This window comes from Botrytis fragariae (assembly GCF_013461495.1).
Source record: "Botrytis fragariae strain BVB16 chromosome Unknown tig00000012, whole genome shotgun sequence".
Lineage (NCBI taxonomy): Eukaryota > Fungi > Ascomycota > Leotiomycetes > Helotiales > Sclerotiniaceae > Botrytis > Botrytis fragariae.
In genome coordinates, this window is record NW_023500989.1 from 1424700 (window position 1) to 1444075 (window position 19376).

Genomic DNA, 19376 nt, shown 5'->3' on the forward strand with positions numbered 1-19376 from the left:
TGACAGCCATATCTGACGGACGCTCAGCGTACAATATGCCTTCATCATCTTCTTCTAATTCTTCCTCGATTGTCAAAACTTAGGTCGATGTCCACCAGATAGCCATTCCAGTAATATTTCCAGACCAAACCCACTCTCAGTTAGCCTAGCACCTGTGCCATCCCTCTGATTCATCATCGCTTGCGTTACAAGAATTTAGAATTTAATATTCGTGAGCGTCGGTCCTCGCTATTCATCTTTTCTGCTCTAATGCTTGGATGCGGAGGATTAAATCTTTTATGACAGATTGGTGAGTATTATTTACTTGTTGTTGTGTGCGCAATTTATCTTGTAACACAGAAATCGTACGTTCATGTGCGTTGTTTTCAAGTTCCAAGCCCTTGACACGCGACTCTAGTTGTTTTATCCTGGGATAAGGTGACTCATGTTGATTAGATTCTTGGAAGATGAGTCGATGAGTAGGTGACGTGGCGCTGGGACTGTCCAATTCGAATATTTGGTGATTGGTGAGTCGAATTTGGTCTGGCGTGGAAGACGGTTGATATGGGCTGTTTGTTCGAGGTTGCTGAGAAATTTCTTGGTTTAAGGGTACATTCCAAGTAGAGCCTGGATGTTGTGGTGCTGAGTGCATCTGGGTTACAGAAGGTCTTGAAACTACAGGTCTAGGTTGTGGTTTTCGGAACCTTTGTGGAGCAGTCCTTTTTGCAGCTTCGAGGGCTTCTCGTCTGTATTTGACGCCATCTGTGAGCCTTGTTTCAACTCCTGCTTCAGCCAACCTTTCTTCTACTCGATTGGCATGTACAGTCGATTTCGCATGCCACTCCATGTTCGAAACATCACAATTTTGATAATGCACCTTGTACAGTCGTCCTTTACAATCGTGGCATCTGATCTGGAGTAGATCGTTCTCGTAAACAAGCTCGTATTGATCATCGGGATATTTTTCCCTCAATTCTTGCAGACCTCGAGTAAGCCAAGGAAGATTGGCAACCTGAAAATGTTAGGGGTTGAATCAACGGCCCTATAAGTACATACCTCCTGTGCAATGTTTTCAGCATCTGACTGAGTCTTGTTCGAAACAATAGTCTCAGGGCTTTGCGACCCTGATTTCACTCGATGGCTAACAAATGATGGAACGGCAGTCAATGATTGTGAGCTGGCCCGATTCTCTTCACCACTGTTTGATCGCTCCATGCCATGAGAACTGCCATTGTTATTGGATGTACGCCGTCGTTTGTTACTTTGTATTGCCGTGGAAGATTTAAGAATGCTGGTATTTGTTGGGAAGAAAAGGCGCGTGGCATCTGGTTCAACTTCACTCATGGAGACAAATTCACGACTTATAATACTATTTGGTGTCGTAACGCTCATTCCAAACACTACTTGATTTGCCCTGGATATGCCTGAGCTCAGTAGATCATCACATGACTCTCTCGGTCTACAACTTTCCGTCTCATAGTCAGGGATCAAAACATAACTTTGCTCTATCGTTGCCGGCAGATTTCTTCCAGAAGGCGTATCCTTTGGAGGTATTTTAACCAGAATATTGGTCTAATTTTTTTTCTTCAGAATATTTCAGTAAGGAGCATAAGATGTGATTTTGCTCACCTCAATCATTTGATTCAAAATCCTTTTGACAAGTTCTTCCTTTTGTAATTGGGCAGATGATAGTGCTTTGGGAGACCATCGGTGCCGAAGACGATAACATGAAATAATGACTTGTGGACACAAACCTTCTTTAGAAGCATTGGCTCGATGGAAGCGTATCATACTTGCAATGCATCTTGATACTCTCTTGTATAATGGAGAGTCGGTGTCCAAAGGACTAACCATGGCTTCGGCTCTCAAGAGAAACTTTCAGTGCACAGTTTTTGCACTCTTTCTGAAGAAATTAAACAGTCAGAACAACCTAAGATGTGTACTCACTCGCCTAAGTTTGACTGATAGGAGAGAGCGACGATATCAGCATTGGCATCTATCCAGTTGTTCAGGTTATAACACGTCTAATCAGGGACGTGTCGGAGTGCGGATATATGTGCATTGTGGAGACCACGTTGATGGGAAATGAGCCACATCACGAGATTATGTAATTGAAACTAGGGGAGTGGCGCGTGCTTCGAGTGCGATCTCAGCGATTTCGACTGTCGACATTGATTAAGATATCGGAATTTCGGAGCCATATGAACAAAATTCTGGATAACTCAAAGCTACAATGGCGAGACGACATATATGATTCAACGGTATGTTTGAATTTTACGCGTTGCTATACTGTTATGCTACATAATTTCATCGCGTCAGGAGAGATCACAGATCTGAAAGACCCTTTGAGATGGTGGTGGCTACTTCGCGTCCAATCTTCGACTTTATTCAAATATGGCATTGCTTTATCCCTGTTTTTATTCCATAACACTCTCCATCCATGGATACACTGCAGAATTGGCCATTGGGTAACCCATGTGTAGGGCACCAGGAAAGAAACTAATAGTGTTAACGAGCAACCACCACGCTTGTAGATGAGTTCATAACTTACCGAGCTTCTTTTGGTGTTCCATGTTCAAACAGTAGTTGCGAATCCTCGATCGGCATCAGTCCGTCCAAAGTACCCTATCAGATGAGCTGTCAGTCATGACGTGTATCACACATATGCAACCAGAACCCTACATTTATAAGCAACAGTCTTGTCGAAGGCTTATCAATTACTCCGCTTTCCAGCAGTGAGAATTTCCTTTGGACGTTATTTCTGAATTCTTCTATAGAGGTATACCCGTGCTTTAATGCCATAGCTGGACCAAGTCTAGGGGATGTCAGACTGCAATTCTCCAGGCACCTGGAAACAGAAAACTTACTGGAAAGGATACTCATGTCCTTCAGCTTTTTCAAGCCAATCTCTACCGAAGAAGTAATGAACAGCAGCACCTTGTGCAACAACTCCCCTCAGTTGATCTTTATGCGTATGAGCCAGTCTGACGGCATAATACCCACCAGCACTCAGGCCCCATACCATCACGTGGCTCATATCAAACCTGTCTCCTGATTTCATCCACTCCAAAACACTTGTCCACAATCTATCGGGAGCTGAAGGATCACTTGGATCAGAGGGACAATCAGCTGTTCCTGGAATCTCCGCAATTACACATGCCCAACCGCGACTAATGAACTCATCGCTTCGAACTGTATTGTCCGGTCGATATCCATCGAGTCCAGTCAAGAGAAGAACCACGGGCACTTTCGAATTTTTAGTAGCTGGAGGGTATCTCACATAAAGTGGTATCGAGAGTTCATCTTGCCCTTCCGCATGTGTATGTTCAATCATAACCTCTTCTACTGGGCAGTCCCATTTCGTGGCAGCTTTCATATATACCTCTTTTTGGGCTTCCCATGCTTTCCACTTGACTTGGGAACTTATCTTAGGAAATTTACCGATATATGGAAATCGTGCAATTCGATATACACAAGCGGCTCGTAGATAGAGCTCTGATGCTGAAGCTTGATCGCCTGAAGCCGCTGACTCATCTCCTTGAGCAGTAAGCTTTTCAGCAATTGGAAAGAAGGCTTCAGTGAACGCATCACCATATCCATCATTTATGTTTCTCTGGGAATTGTCAATCATCGAAGAATGGAAACGAGTGGGGAAGGCTCACAGCAATTAGATGCTCAAAAATAGGCTCGAAATCTTCGAACTTTCCGTCATGGAAGGGATATACACTTTTCGTACACTACGAACTGTGAGCATTATCGCCGTAACCATAACAACCTGGGAAGTATCTACGGGGAATTTCCATTTTGTCTCCCACAATGCCTTGACTCCCTCATGATGAGGGAGCTTCGCCTCAAATTTGTCACCCAACGTCCACGTTCTTCCATTGCCAAGTTCTGTCGCTTGAGGTGGCATCTTTATTGTTTTCGAGTTTGATTTTACTTGAGTTCAAAAGCTATCAAAATTTCATTCTGTCTACCTTTTATGTATGAAGAAACATCAAGCCCGAATCAGTAAAATAGTCGGCCAATAATAGGGGGAACAGTGTTCGGACTCTGTGGGGAAGTCCGTGCTCATGTTGGCCAATTCAATATCTCCCTAGATCTGCACAAGGTTTCAGCTGAGCAAGCTGAGCCAATACATCTTAGAATCTGAGATGATTTGCATGAAGAGTGGAGATGGGCTCGAGATCTCTTGCAGCCCGACAGATGCCAGATCATGGCGAGGCTGAACAACACAACAATGATAGCCATAGCTATGGTTCACCGAGTTTGCCTTACAACACATTGTATGCCGCGACAAAGTATGTCCATTTATCGAATTCCCCGTCCTTTAATTTTGAGTCTATCTTTGTTCGTATTTAGGGACAATAGAAGTTGAAGTGTTTGGAAAAGAAGCACAAACTTTCCAAGAAGTCGGATTGAAAGACAAGATATTAGTTCAAACACGTGATCATGAAGACGTCATCTCTCCCCGCATCTATCCCATATCGGTGAATTTAATCGTGTCAATGTTTTCATTCATGATTCTGATGTTGATAAAAGGACTGGTCAACTGTAGAAAATTGCCCTAACCCTGGCTTCCCCGTTTTTGTGCTACCCGAGCCCCATCCAGAGCAACTTACAGGAGAACCAACGCCAAATTACATTGCCCTTAGGATACGCCCAGATCTTATCCCTAACAACCCTCTATCTGGCGCTTCATCAATAGAAGTCGAAAATTGGAATATAGAGATTCGCGATCTGAGGTGCGTGTATCCTAATGATGAGCTGGGGATTGTGACGGGTTGGGCTACCTCTATGTTGAGAGACTCCAGATTCATTGCCACGACAGCGAATGGCTTTCTAGGTATGGTATTACACCAAAATCAACTATAATACGGCATCTCGAAACCAATGTTCATGCCCGAAATGTTGCAGACAGGGGAATGTCTCTGGCAGAGATGAGGAGATACGATTAGGAGCGATATATTCTCTATTTCTAGAGTTTGGAAGGACTCGCAAAGTACAGGATCTTCGATGACTAGAAGTTCAAGAAGTCTCACTCGCACAGGTAAATGCGCAGGTTGAGACATCTTTTTCTATTGCCATGTTTGAGCGGCATCAACTACTGCCCAGGTAATTCTCCAAGTACCAACCGACAAGATGCGAGGTGTCCAGGCCAACATGTTCGCACTGTGAATCCTTACGTACATCTATAAAATTCACCAAAATAGCCACGAGTGTGATTTCGATTTCTTATATTGTTTTCCTTCTATCTGAAGCCATTAAAATATCAAGCCATCGCATCAAATGGCCCTTTCAGTATCTCAGTATAAGCCTTATAAAAGATCTCGGGATTCTTCCACATCTGTCTCATGTACTCATTTCTCGCCTCCATCGTTTCCGGCGTCACAACTCTTCGTTCTCCTTGTGCTCGAGCACCCGCTACTAATAAGGCTGTTTTGGGTTGTCTAATCCCTGTGAATTCAGCGAAAATTTTCGTTAAGGCTTCTGTTGAGAGATCGCTACCGGCCTCAGGGATAAGTCGTTGGAGATGATAGCAATCCTCCCTATCGAGTTATTAGAAAAATCACCAAAATGTTGGGGATTAGTATCATCATACATAGCTTGATTGGCACCTTGACCCAAATGGGGACTCGTAGGATGTGCAGCATCACCAATGAGGACACATCTTCCGTCATACCACTGTTCGGCCTTCAAGCCTGGTCGATCGAAGATCCCATATTTGAGTAACCTTCCAGCACTTTTGATCAGTTCTGGAATTGGCTCGGCCCAATCTTCGAATTGACTCAAGAGCTCTGCTCTTCGGTTCTCAAGCTCTTCGTGTGTTGATAGACGCCACGTTTCTTTTTCCTCCTCACTTTGTCGCTGTGTAATTGCCCATGATGAGTGGGTCGGAGAGATGGGGTAATGGATTACATGAGCGGAGGGACCGAAGACATTCAGGAGGGTATTTTGAAGGGATGGCGGCGTGGGAGAAAATCCATTGGTCTGGGTAACATTAGTATTAACTCTAAAGATGGGCGGTATATCAAACCTGAATTAGTCCCGTATATGTAGCTTCGGGCTCATTATAACCTTTACGTTTAAGCAATATCTCTCTCGAGGCAGCTTTAATACCATCACAACCAATGAGAAACGATCCTTCAATCCTCTCACCAGCTTCTGAAATCGCTACTACGCTGGTCTCGCTCTCTTCAATCTTGGCCAGTTTCCACCCCGAGTGAAACTCGATACATGCATCCACGACAGCCTTTTCAAGAGCTAGATTGAATGTGCTTCTTTTAGTTCCACAAACCGGCTGACCGTATGTTTCCTTTAGCGATTTGAGAAAATTGCCGCCTCCAAGAACTTCGCCGGTATGAGTTTTATCCCAGGAGTATTCTCCCCAGGGAGCATTATCAGTTACTGCCGTGGCTAGACCGACCAAATTGAGTACTTTGAGACTATGACGTGATTAGCCCTCATTTCGAAATGGACGGTGTATCAAGAACATACCCGTTGGGCTGTATAAACAGAGATCCACCCGCATCTCCCAACACTCTAACTTTTTCCACGACAATTGGAGTATATCCTTTCTTCTGGAGTAGAATTGCGATCACTGGACCTGCAATGCCACAGCCAACGATAATGACTTTCTTGGATAATTCTTGTGACATATTGATATATTAATGGACACTGAGAATATGGTGAAGAATGCGAATGAATGTTTACTTCAAATTTAATGTTGTCTAGTCATTTATATACACATCTTTCTTGTTGAAGCCTGCTTCCGTTCTGGGAAATTCCAGAAGATGGAGACCGGAATGTCCGCGGACCTGGGAGCACAATTGCCTGATGACGGGATCGTCTGACATGCGAAGACTCATCGGAGGGATGTTTCCATTGGTTATTGAGAGATCTTAACGTGAATGCATCGTAAAGGGTTAAAGGTCCAATAGACTATTACATGCAGCTTACGTGCAACATATGATGTTCTCTTGGACAAAGATGGAATTTGCGTCGTCTCCAGATATGGTAAAGGTTTCATAGGCCTAACGAAAGCGAATGAATGAAAAGACAATCCGGATAATAGTCAAAGCTTATCTTTCTCCTTTATTTAATGGAGTAGATCCACTTATGCAAGCAACTCCACAGACAAATAAGAGTTCCGACGGGAATATGAAGGAACAAGAATCCAGAAAAGACAGCAAAAGTATCGTAAATAATTGACCCCCAATTGCTTCTATCAAAGGAATGATTTCAAGGGTGCAAAAAGTTAAAAGATATCGACGTCGGCATGATTCGAACATGCGCCCCCGAAAGGAATTGATTTCTAGTCAATCACGTTAACCACTCCGTCACGACGCCTTACTAATATGTTATAGACCTTGACATTTCCAAATATATTCCAAGCGGAAAATTCAGATAAAATCACACATCTCAAGCCTCCACAATCCCCACCTGCATAACAACGATTTCAACTCATAAAATGAACGAACTTCGTAACTAAATCGTCCCCGAAATGCAATATTCAAGCAGCATCGTAATCTAATTGACCGATCCTTATCGCATACTCTGTATTCGGAGTCTGTAGCATGCCATTCCCCAACCCCTTCATCCCATCGCCTAACCATTTTATAAATGCCTAATCCGTTTTGACGCCCACTACCCTTCCCCTTGTTTTCGCGAGCATAATCTCCAGGAGGAAACTTTCCGGTTGATTTATCATATACCTTGAGCTTCGATGCCATGTGAGATTGTTCATGAATCATTCAGGTTTAATTCGCGCATCGAGGCGTTCTAGGCTGTTTGGAAATTTATTTGGTGGTGTGGTCTAGATCGGTATACATAAATTAAGTTGGTTGACCCAGATAGTCGTGTAAAATGAAGCATTACTTCTCGGCCAAGATGTGAGGCACTTCCTTCATTATGAATGCAATGGAGATTGCGCAATATTTCACGTTCCTAATTGCGTCCCAGGACATTGATTAACAGTTTTGCAAATTGGCATTCACAAGTCAGTCATCCTTAGACCAGAAAAAGGCTTTAAAAAGCTAGGATTTATAGTTTTTCTCCGAAGTAAATTGTGAAAGCTTGATTAATTAATGATTTACCTCCAATCGCCAAAAATCATTTGTTAGGTATCTATATCCAAACACAAAAATGTCAATCCGGGGGTATCATTACATGTACTCGCAGTCAAACGCCAAAACAAACCCCTCAAAATCTTTCCTGCTTTGGTGCGACAGTCAAAACGACCCATCCAACTCTGCCAATCTCATCTTTACAAGGCGTGAAATGACAGATGTATTTTTCCTCGGCCTTCTTCCACCCCTTCTCTCTATTTGCCGTTGTACCACCAAAAATGCCCTGTGACTTCTTGATTTCTTCAATTCCGGTCAAGAGTGTCGTTTCGACTGATACTGCTCGCCCGGCTTTGATGCCTTCTTTGACTGCGTTTTTGAACGTGCGGGGTACAGATGACGGAGAGTGTTCTGTGAGAACTTTGAAGATGTCTTTATCGACAATAGGAGCCACGAGGCCGTTGGGAAGGTTTAGATTAAGCATATCTACTATACCCGGAGAGAAGTATTTGACAATCAGATTCTGTGATTGTGGTTGGTAGTATAGGACGAGATACTATTTTTTGATGTCAGTGAAATTTCAAGCAGTTTTCAGATTTCGAAACACACCTTCGAATAAGCCGTATAGAATTCCTCAACTTGTGTTTTGAATTGTAGCTTTCCAATCCGGTCAATTAATTCGCCTTCCATTCCAGCTTCATCCCGAATTTCTACAGCATTTGCCTTGTATTTTTTGAAGCTCTTGAAGAACGAAGTCTTTCCACAATTGCTGGGACTATTGGACTCCTTGCTTCGAACACTTGGGGCCTTACTGCTCCCCTCTATAAAACTCCCAGTATCCTCATCGTTCAGGCTCAAAATTCGAAGAACATCAGTACGACTGTGAATCGTCGTACTGCAATTTACTTGTCCACCGAGAAAGAATCTGACGTTCCCATTACCGTCAAGTAAGGGAGATACGTAAAGGAGATTCCAGAATGGATCACCATTTTTGCGATAATTCAGAAGCAGTTCAACTGTCTCTTCGCAATTGTCAATGGAAGTTCGTAGTCGCTTTGTTGCTTGACGATCAGTGAATGATCCTTGTAGGAAGCGACAGTTTCGAGGGATGATATCTGATCGAGAATATCCCGTGACAGAGACGAACCCGTCCGAAGCAAATACAATTGGGTTATCGGCCCGCCTTCATTTGGTCAGTTTCGCATGTAGATGAACAGTGTTTCTTGGGAAGAACATACCTTGGATCAGTGAGACAAAAGCAGTCGCCTAGTCCTGGGTATCTTTCCTTGTCGTTTGCCAAAGCCATAGTAGCGGAAGCAGTAACCTGATGTTTTACAAAACGTGGGTACAGATCGCTAGCTAGCAATTTCTCGATTTGCTCCTGTGAACCATTGAAGATGTCTTCTAGGCCGGGAAGTATATTGTTAGTCGCGCTCTTGATATCATGTGATAATCGCCGAGCATGAGAATTGGAAATATTGATTTGCTTTGGCGCCTCTGACGAAACAAAGGTTGAGTAAATCGTGGAAAGAAGACGTGTCGCTTCATCTATCAACCGGTTATACTCATCAATCTAGTTTGGCACCTTTAGCACTTGACTCCATGCAAAAGGGCATTATTAGCATACCTTTTGCAAAAATTCAAGATTTTCCGCACAAGCACGACTTTGACAAAACTTCAAGAATCGATGCGCGGTCGTTGGATTATGAAGCACGATATAAAATACTTCAGAGCTAAAGAAATCCGCAAAATTTCCCGCGCTACTCAGTCCCATACCATTCCCGCTGCTACCATTTCTACTGCTTACACTTCCTTTGTTACTAGGACTTGTTCCCGTCGAGCCTTTTGTGCTACTTCCGGCATCTCTAGAGAAGGTGATGCGACGTGGGCTCTCGGATGTAGATTTGGCGGAATTGGGGGTTATCGGAACACGTTTTGAACTTGGAGTTCGGGCTCTTTCAGGAAATGTTGATAGTGGAGGCAAAGGAGCGGTTTTGTTGTATGAATCGGACTCATTGCTGAAAGATCTCGATGGCGGTCCATCCCTGTTCTGATAGTAGTGGTCAATTGCGTCCGTCATCTTTCCTCTAAGTCCAACTGAAGCACTTAGGCCTATAGTCAAAAAACACGTGGGAAAGAACGCATAGAAAATTCCAAAGCCATAACGAACCACAAAGTGGCGCTTCCTCAAGGTAAAGTAGTAAATATTGAAGGGTGGGCCAATTTCCAGTGTAGCTCTGGAATCTCGATAACTGCTGGATTTGGCAGTGTGGAGCGATCCGTGCTCAGAGATTTCCTTCTTGGCCTGTACATAATAGATCGATATACAGGATACGGAAAATCATGAGCCGCAGACCCGCCTATTCAGGAGGTGGACTCCGATCTAATCTAGATATGATTGGTGAAGTCATTTCATCCACTTTGGTTGAATACAAAGGGTAAAGGAAAGTATTCGACCTGTCTCAAATGGATATGACGATGTGCACACTACAAAAAACGGCACAGGCTTCGACAGAAGCCAACCGCCTAATTATCAGACGAACAGCAGGTCCATGTAGCAAGGTACCTCATTGTAAACCATAACCAACCAGAACCAAAATTCTCGTCGTGCCGTTCAAAATTCGAATGAACTGTGCGGCACTAAGGATGATTGATAATCCTTGATATGCAATTTCGATTTTCATATGTGGATCCGTTGTCAATTTTCTGAGTCTTTTTGCAGTTCTTATCCGCCTTCGAGTGGCCGAGGATGAAACGCAAGAAGGGGTGCTGTGCCGCAATATATTATACACCATGTATGTGAGTACGGGCAGGGAATAGGCATCGGATACCTGGTACTTGGGAAATCTTGATTGCATCCTTGATTCGATTCGTTAAATCTCAATATTTAGTGAAGTCCATAGTTAGACCTCGGGCTAAGATAGTGTCCGAACAAGCGAAAAATGAAGGAGAATTGAACCTCAAAAGCGAGTACTCTTGAAAATTCAATGATAGATCTGGAAAAGAGAAGACCGGAAGAAAAAAAGACACTTCGGGCAAAAAACTCGATAAGGTTCCGAAAAACGAATCTACAAACTCAATTTTCATCTCATCTGCGGCGCCATATGTGCTGGGGAAACCATGTCGCTAGACCCTGGAATTGCATTTGACTTCCGCAAGGACGGCTCCCACCCCACTAATGATATATCTCTCACTTGTCCTCCGTTCACAATCCTCCCGCAGTATTGTTCATAGAAACCTCATTTCGTGACTTTTCCCTTAAGAGGAACAGCTGCTTAGAGTTAATAATAATTATTTATTTATTTGATTTTGTATTTGGTCGAGATTGTTGTAATCACACGAGATCCAGAATTTGCATTAGGGCAACGTAAGGGAAAATGTAGGTATGTATCATTTTCTCATAATTCGTATGTATTCACCATTTCAAAAGTCATCGCAACTGCGAGCTTTGAAATGGTGTAATCTATCTACGAGAAGTGTAAGTTGGGTTTATTTCCTCCATGTGTCACATCTATATCGACCCGAAAGCTATCCGACGTCAACATCCTTATGATTTCGCATCTTGTCTAAATACCCAGACTCCTCATAACCCTACTTCTCTTCTTACTCTGCGATCGACCAGAAACAGTCTTTGCTACACTAGAGGCAGCGCATCCATTTGCATCACACTTCTGATAGAGAGTAATTGCAGCATTGCCACCGCATTTCTCGGCACTGTTTCCTGCGCATGGCATGATACAATCACCTAGCATACCAGTAACAGGTGCCCGGTCTGCAGATAGAACATTGCCGCAGTAACATTGACTTCCGAATTCCATTCCGGCATATGTATGGCCCTTAGATGCACAGAAATTCACACAAGTCTCGATAGTCATGGTACTGTTTCCTTCCCAATCAGCATTCAAGGTTCTATTTGCAGCGTCATCCGTTCCACATCCGAGGTAGGTCCAGCTTTTGGAGGTACTCAAATCGACGATACCGATTGGGAGCGAAGGGGCTTTGGAGGTGGCAGGGTTAAAGCGCGAAGGGGGAGCCTGGAACGATTTTGCTAAAGCTACGTCCTGGGGACAAGCAGGGGGTGTGTACTCCGCTGGGCCGGAAGAAGGTGCATTGCAACCGGGAAGTGCGGAGAGCGTACCGCTTACAGGTTCATTGATCAGAGGAGCAAGCTTGCATTCTTGAGTGTTGGATTGTTCGTAAAAGGTAAAAGTCTCACTTGGACAGTCGGGTTGGCCATCAAGGCAGTTATTGATTCCTTTCGTGAGTGTTGGGATATCCCAACCATTTACCTTGGTCTATGTTAGCTTCATGAAAAATGATGAGAACGCAATCGGTAAAATGCTTACAAAGTCACCATGGAATCCGTAGCCAGTGGTATCACCATTAGCAAGAACAAAAGGTTGAGAATTGCCGTACCACTCATTGGCGAAAAGATCAGTACGATATGTGACTTCGAAGAACAGAGTCATCATATGATGAGGATGCGAAGCTGGGCAGCGACCACCGTCAAAATTACCATCCGCAGGATACGACATATGAGATTTGTAATCAGTTGAAGTTACATTAACCCCATCCCAACAACTGGGCATTGTGACCTGAAGTCGAAGGCCATCTGGACAGTTGATGTTTGGGAAACCATTCGTTTGAAGATCAGTTCCTGTGCATCGAAAACTCACAGCACGGTCTGCAAAGGAAGAGTCATTGTAGCTTCGTCGACTTGTATCTCCAGCTAGCATACGGAAATTCTCAGGAAATGGAACGAGTGGATCATTATCTGGACCTGGACGTTGACTTGGGAAACGTTAGGAAACGTACGGCACGACGGCGCATCAAGATTTCAGGGTGTCTAAGACTCACAGATAATAAATAGCCATTCCCCCGAGATTTCCATACCCGTCATCTCCATTAATAGGCACAGAAATGAAACTACCATTCTGAGCTTTGTAGTAAAGCTTCGGGGTCCAATAATTCGACAAATCCTCCTTCACATTGCAAGTCCCACATTTGGCCGCACGCGCATCAGCATATGTCATGTTGGCGCTGAAGCCACTACCGCCAGCAATCGCATGCACATGAGATGCAGGGAGAATTCCAGGACTGACTACTGGATCAACACGCTCATCGACGAGACGACTGTAGCATTGAATGACGAACGTGGTGCTTGCGGGCGAGAAGAGCGATCCTAGGAAAGCGATACTAATTGTTTTGGTTGGTTTGAACAGCATCTTGACTCTTGTTCGTCGCGGTGGGTTTTGGAGTTAGAAGTGGTAGTAATCAAGTCCAATTCACACGATAGTTGGTGGCTTTCAAAGCCAAAAGAGTGTAAGTATTGCTTATTTAAGGAGCGTGGTTTCTATTGAAGGAACGTACGATCAGGTATCCAACCCGATTAATGTAAGGGTGAGATGAACGAATGTAAATGTGAAGAAAGAAAGTATCGACAACTTGCCTCTGTCCAAAAGATAGAAATGAAAAGGGTAAAAGGAATCTAATCAAGAGAGGGGAGAGGTAAGAAAATTATAACAACCTCCTACGAAAATAAAATTTCAAAATCTGATATCTAATTTCCCAAGATGATCCTAATGCTGTAACACAAACGGATAACAAACATTACACCCATTTCCAGTGAATCATGTACACGCTGTTGATTTCATATTACCGTGAATGTTACCTTCTGATAGGAGATTTTGAACGATGAGCGACGAAACTTATATGACAGGATCGCAATTTTTATCCGAAAGTTATCGCATCTGCACAATTTAGGAGATGAGACAGAGAATTAGGAAGATGGGACGGTTTGATACTACTTTGATAATATGCTGGGCCGTAAGGCTGTACCCCTGATGCTCTTTTTAGCTACACTGCCGCTCGTACAACTTCTTGGCGATGATCCGAAACATGGTGGCGGAAGCGATAGGTGGGGAGTTGAGGAGTGTTTGGGGATGTTCTAGACGACGCGAAATATTGTATGTCTATCTGCATATCCAATCTCAGAAGTTCAACCTCTAGGAGTTCGAACGGTACGAGAATGTTTAGTTTAATGGAGGTCATGGGGTGTAAACGGTCTTGATGGATGCGCAAACAATCATTGTTCCAATTGATGAAGTGCGTTCATGAACGTGAGCTTAATGCGAGTTCAAGCAACCTCTTACTCTCATGTCTGTCGGAATGAGTTACGAGTCATTTAGGGGGGTTCACGAGAATGAAAATGGTGCGCTATTTAATAGCTCAGTAGATAATAGATGAAGGAAAATGCTAATCATTTCCTCATCATTGATTTTACCCGTCTTCTTTATTAAACATTATTCCAAGATGGATTTGTTCCGAAGGTCCCCGGTATACATCTCAATGACAACCCCCCTTTCTATGTCAGTGGTTTCCCGTGATAGGCGATATTTTCGTCGGAGCTATGACAATGGCCAGCAAAGCAACTGTTACCACTACTAACCACAGAGGAATTACCGATGTAAGGTATCTCCAGACTAGCTTGATATGATTGCTTTCCTTCTTGTCGACACAAATATTTCTCCCTAGTACCAGGCATCCCCTCCCTCCTGGCTTACTGTCACACTCTTGATGTTCTCTTCTCCTCTTCATCAGCAAGCTGTGGATATTATTAGTCTTCACATCTTTGGACCACAAAAGCTGTGGTAAGACTCACGCAACACTCCCTCGACAAAATCTAACATCACTACCCAATTCACATTTACTGTCACTTGGACAATCCAAATGTAGACGCCGTCTCTGAATCAGCCACTCTATCTTCAAATGTAAACCGGTATACACAAAAGAGTAGAAGTATCGATTGGTGTGTTTTAGGGAGAGTGCATCTGGATATATCAGATGAGAAGTTATCAATAATTGGATTTCTTGTGGTAAATTTAGAAGATTGAGTTTGGGAGCACTATATTCCGTCTGAGATACCGAAGGAGTATTGTGCTTCTCCATGATGTGGTAAGCAGGCAAGATGGATAGATCCTGTAATCGTGATAAACTCATAATCCGATCACTGCAAGAAGGGCGAAAGATGCTGATATATAATTCGTGCTGCCTATACCAGGTACAGATTCAATCAAATGAGTGGATGAGTGGATCATCGAGTCACTCTCGTGTTGAATACGATTATTTGAAACGTGGTATCTTTGACCAGGCTGCCACTTTTGCGCTTTTGGAAAGATGTGATTCGTTCCAGAGTCATAACTAATGACAGGAATATATTGAAGTGACGAATACTCAAGACTCCCCTGGGCGGAAGGCTGTGTTTCTGTGGTATGGGAGGAGGGAAATGCTGATTCACTAAAGTCAGAACTTAAAAGGCTGGTAATACATAGTAGGCTTCACAAGAAAGGCGACACAGTTGCTGTGGCTGAAGCATCTGCTGTGTAGAATTTGAACAATGGCAATTGTCTGAATATCTAGTTAGAATCCTAATAAGAGTGCAACAATATTCCAGAATTACCCAGTTGATGCAGTCTTCCAGAAATTGACATTCTTGGGTGTAACCAATTGTAAGAGATTGATTGCGAATTATCCCACAAAGAGGCTGCACGTGATTACGCTCCAATCGCGTCTATTGAGTGGCAACAACCGTGAACGTGTCATGGATTGTCCCAAACTACCAGAACACACTGATGTATCGCACTAAGTACATATATCGGCATGGCTGGTTCTGCCGTAGAAGTGACAGGACTGCCTCCCCATTTCGCAGATAGCGAAAGTGATTATGGTTCCGATTTCTCACCCGAAGAAGTTGAGATAGTAGAGAAGTTATTATCGCCGGTCCACCAATCCAAGGAACCGACGGAGATCGAAGACAATCCCATTGTCACCGAAATCGAGTATCATGAGCCAGAACGTGCTCTTCGCCTCCCTCGAGTCGTTGGGAAGGAACAAATCTCGCCTCTGCTCCAGGCTATTCGTGATGCAGAGAGGGTTGCTGATCAAATCAATGCTTCAGTCTCGAAACGCGAGTACTATCCAGACTGTGAGTATATTTGTTTGTCGCCTAAATCATATCTCTGACTTACGCGGCAGGATTTAGTGCAAGATCAAATACCTGAAGCTGTGCCAGCCGCAGCTCCCGCAATACAAGTAAATGAAGTCTCAGTAAAGCCCACAAAGTCTGCAACCTCCGCCCTCCCAGACACACGATCGCCCCTCGAACGATTTCGTACCGCGCCGAAGAAACCTCTTTCAGTGACAGACCTTGTGTCTCCTGCATGGTGTGAGCTGCAATACTGGTACACATTGACGAAACTTGGGAGGAGGAAGCAAACACCCGCTATGAAGCAGGGTAGTGCTGTACACAAAGTCTTGGAAGATCAGGTACATAGGTCTGTTCAGATTGAAATTCAAACGAAAGAAGACGCATGGGGTTTACGAATCTGGAATGTGATACAAGGATTACGAACATTACGAGAAACGGGACAAACCAGGGAACTGGAGATATGGGGTACTATTGATGGATTGGTTGTTAATGGGATCATTGATGAGTTAAGCTACATATGCCCGGATGTTGAAATGGAGGTATCGCTTCTAGGAAAGACGGAGGAGAAGAGCCAAAAGAAGAACAAGAAGAAGAAGAAATCGCCACCCGCGGAACAAGTTTCCATATCTGATTTCTTTAAAGGAATGGAAGGTTCGTCCATTTCAGAGGCGACACGGATCAAAATAAGAAAACAGTCGAACAAAGTGTATATTTGCGATGTTAAGACCAGGGGTGTTCGCACGCTACCAAACGATGCAGCCTTTCGTCCTACTCGAGTACAACTTATGTTATACCATCACTTACTTGGCAATCTTGCCACAAACTCGGTCGATTTTAGCGTTTTGGCAGCCCGTTATGGGTTAGATACAGGTAAGGCATTTTCAGATACATTCATCGCTCAGGTCGGTAGCATGAATGAAGATGACGAAGGGATATACCAAGATGCACTTGAGGAGCAGGATGATTCAGGGCCAAGTTCTAGTCAAGATTCTATGAGTGTTCTCCTCGCTCACAACAATCTTAATGCACTATGGTCTGTGATGATCTCTGAATTCCAAATCACTTTCCCCGATGGTGCTGGGTCATTGGGAAGGATATTAAAAACAGAATATCGATCGCGAGATGATGGAGAGATAGTTGGAATCAAGACTATCCCCATGGACAATGAAGAACTGAGTTCGTACCTGGAGGAAGAACTGCGATGGTGGAAAGGAGAAAGAAAGGCAAAGGGTGTTCAACTGGATGAGGCATTCAAATGCAGGAGTTGTGATTTTGCCGAAGGATGTGAATGGAGGTTACAGAGGGTTGTAGAAGCAACCGAAAAGGCTCGGATGATGAAGAAGAGGGGAAAGAAAAGTGTTGTATAGTTATTTTTTGCGTCTTTATGGCGTTGCGTTGCGGTCAATTTAGATCATGTCCATGACTTCATACATCATATATGGTACGGATCCATTCATGATACCAGATAATGTTTATCTTTTTCTCGATCTAAAGTTTGCACGACATGGCTTTCTTTGCTGTCAATTAGGAAATAAATCTTCATTTGATGATGGACTATAGCTGGATCTATCGTTCTACTCTTCCCGGTCTATCATCGACAGCTAGGCTGTATTTCTGGAACCATTTTTGTGTATCCAGCAATCCGTTATTCATCTGACTCATTGACATCGCTCAACAACATGTATTTGTACAACATTGGCTACAAACATGACGAGTCTGCGTAAACGGAAGGCTCTTCCAGCGCATCATATTTGTCGGCATCCAGCAGATGATTATTCACTGAACGGAATGTGAAGCATGAGAGGTATATAAACATGGGAGCTATATAAATGCGACAGTTCTCCCCAAACCATTTTTAATTCAGTTTCCTCACCTTCCTTCCTTCCATCTCATATACACCCTACTTCACACTACCCACCATGTCCTCACCACAACTGCAAGAGCCCACCCCCACAATAACCAGCTTTGCACAGCACACCATGGGCCCCTCTCTACAACGCTACCTCGACATCAAAGTGCACCACCTCGTGCCCTCTCAACCCTGGACCGAAATAGAAGTCGTAGGCCACCACATCCGTTCCGCCCCAGCCATCATCTACAACGGCGAAAAAATCGATAAATCTTTCAACTATCAACGACCCACCGCCACAATTCTAGAAGAGGGAAAACTGCGCATCAATTGTTTTCCAGGGAGAGACTATGTAAAACATTATGCTAATATCGTAGCGACGCATTTGGCGATCGAGGGGAAAGATCCAGGAATCGTGAGAATTATTTTACCCCAGGAAAACGCAGGGTATGAAGCATTCATGAAATCGAATTTGAGGGGTCTAGCGGGGGACAAAACGAATCTGGTGATTGTAGGATCGATTCCGAGAGATATAATGAGATCGGCAGAACCGTGGAAAGATGAAGAAGATGAGGATGAGCTATTCTCGTGGCAGACGGTTACGAAGACCAATGGTTTCAAAGTAACGATATTGAAATGTCGAACGAGTTTTTGGGGAGATTTAGCGGGAGATCTCGTGAGGTGCTTGAAGGAAATCTGTGGGGTTACGTTGCAATGCGTGATCTATGTTGGGAAACTAGGAGCGTTGGCGCAGGAACATACGCCTAATAGGACGTTAGCGACGGGCTCGAAGAGTTTCGTGAATGGAAAGTTTATCGAGTGGGAAAATCCAATTAGTGGGGAGATACTGGGGAAGGTGGCGAGAGGAGTGCATTATACGTCGGCGTCGGTGCTGGACGAAGATCATGCGTGGTTTGAAAAGACGAGAAAGGAGTTTTGTTGGGTGGATCCAGAGATTGGTCATATGGCTGTGGCGGCGAGGGAAAAGGGGGTAAGGTTTGGGTTTTTGCATGTGGTGTCGAATAATTTGGCGGGGGGGTTTCAGTTTGATTTGGCGAATGAGAGGGAGAGGGTGGTGGTTGATGATAGAGTGGTGATGAATAAGTGGATTGAGAGGATTTTGAATGATTTTGTTGAAGATTTGGATGGGAAATTGGGGGAGAGTTCATAAGACTTATAGTTTTTGGTGGTTATGGTGGTTAGAGTATGATGTGATGTGTGAACAAGTCATAACAGACTTCAAAAGTGTAGTGCAGTGTCAAAATGCCACCATGATACATCAGGAGTAACTCATCGCCTTCAGATTGGAACCATGGCTTCATCCATGTATGTGATATTTATTGTTCTATCAAATATTATACAGTCCATGCTGATTGCTCGACTCCAACCCGTACAACCCATACACCCTATCCAAGTTATTTTATGATCCATCCTGATGTAATATAACCGACGCCCAACCCAAAATAATAAACACAGCCTATCCAGTACATCTCTC

The 19376-nt window shown here is 43.8% G+C and overlaps 7 protein-coding genes across 7 annotated transcripts; 2 read left to right on the forward strand and 5 right to left on the reverse strand.

The window, feature by feature from the left end:
• Positions 1-232: 232 nt before the first annotated feature.
• On the reverse strand, positions 233-1833 carry Bfra_002668 (putative swi-snf complex subunit protein; the record flags this gene model as incomplete). The annotated part of the gene is made up of 3 exons (XM_037333083.1): positions 233-991; positions 1036-1551; positions 1609-1833. The coding sequence occupies 3 exons, from the start codon at positions 1831-1833 to the stop codon at positions 233-235; spliced, it is 1500 nt and encodes a 499-aa protein (XP_037195211.1).
• A 563-nt stretch (positions 1834-2396) lies between these two features.
• On the reverse strand, positions 2397-3892 carry Bfra_002669 (putative pigment biosynthesis protein ayg1 protein; the record flags this gene model as incomplete). Its single annotated transcript, XM_037333084.1, has 6 exons — positions 2397-2478; positions 2531-2604; positions 2662-2794; positions 2847-3592; positions 3642-3716; positions 3770-3892. 6 exons carry the CDS (start codon positions 3890-3892, stop codon positions 2397-2399), a joined length of 1233 nt encoding a protein of 410 aa, XP_037195212.1.
• Positions 3893-5251: 1359 nt separating this feature from the next.
• On the reverse strand, positions 5252-6638 carry Bfra_002670 (putative monooxygenase fad-binding protein; the record flags this gene model as incomplete). Its single annotated transcript, XM_037333085.1, has 4 exons — positions 5252-5528; positions 5582-5970; positions 6017-6425; positions 6478-6638. The coding sequence occupies 4 exons, from the start codon at positions 6636-6638 to the stop codon at positions 5252-5254; spliced, it is 1236 nt and encodes a 411-aa protein (XP_037195213.1).
• A 1543-nt stretch (positions 6639-8181) lies between these two features.
• Positions 8182-10125, reverse strand: Bfra_002671 (putative regulator of g protein; the record flags this gene model as incomplete). The annotated part of the gene is made up of 4 exons (XM_037333086.1): positions 8182-8601; positions 8655-9228; positions 9284-9618; positions 9673-10125. 4 exons carry the CDS (start codon positions 10123-10125, stop codon positions 8182-8184), a joined length of 1782 nt encoding a protein of 593 aa, XP_037195214.1.
• Positions 10126-11611: 1486 nt separating this feature from the next.
• Positions 11612-13270, reverse strand: Bfra_002672 (putative wsc domain protein; the record flags this gene model as incomplete). The annotated part of the gene is made up of 3 exons (XM_037333087.1): positions 11612-12334; positions 12392-12836; positions 12903-13270. The coding sequence occupies 3 exons, from the start codon at positions 13268-13270 to the stop codon at positions 11612-11614; spliced, it is 1536 nt and encodes a 511-aa protein (XP_037195215.1).
• Positions 13271-15704: 2434 nt separating this feature from the next.
• On the forward strand, positions 15705-17399 carry Bfra_002673 (putative exonuclease v protein; the record flags this gene model as incomplete). Its single annotated transcript, XM_037333088.1, has 2 exons — positions 15705-16029; positions 16087-17399. The coding sequence occupies 2 exons, from the start codon at positions 15705-15707 to the stop codon at positions 17397-17399; spliced, it is 1638 nt and encodes a 545-aa protein (XP_037195216.1).
• Positions 17400-17711: 312 nt separating this feature from the next.
• Bfra_002674 (uncharacterized protein) lies at positions 17712-19052 on the forward strand (the record flags this gene model as incomplete). The annotated part of the gene is made up of 2 exons (XM_037333089.1): positions 17712-17752; positions 17897-19052. The coding sequence occupies 2 exons, from the start codon at positions 17712-17714 to the stop codon at positions 19050-19052; spliced, it is 1197 nt and encodes a 398-aa protein (XP_037195217.1).
• Positions 19053-19376: the final 324 nt, after the last annotated feature.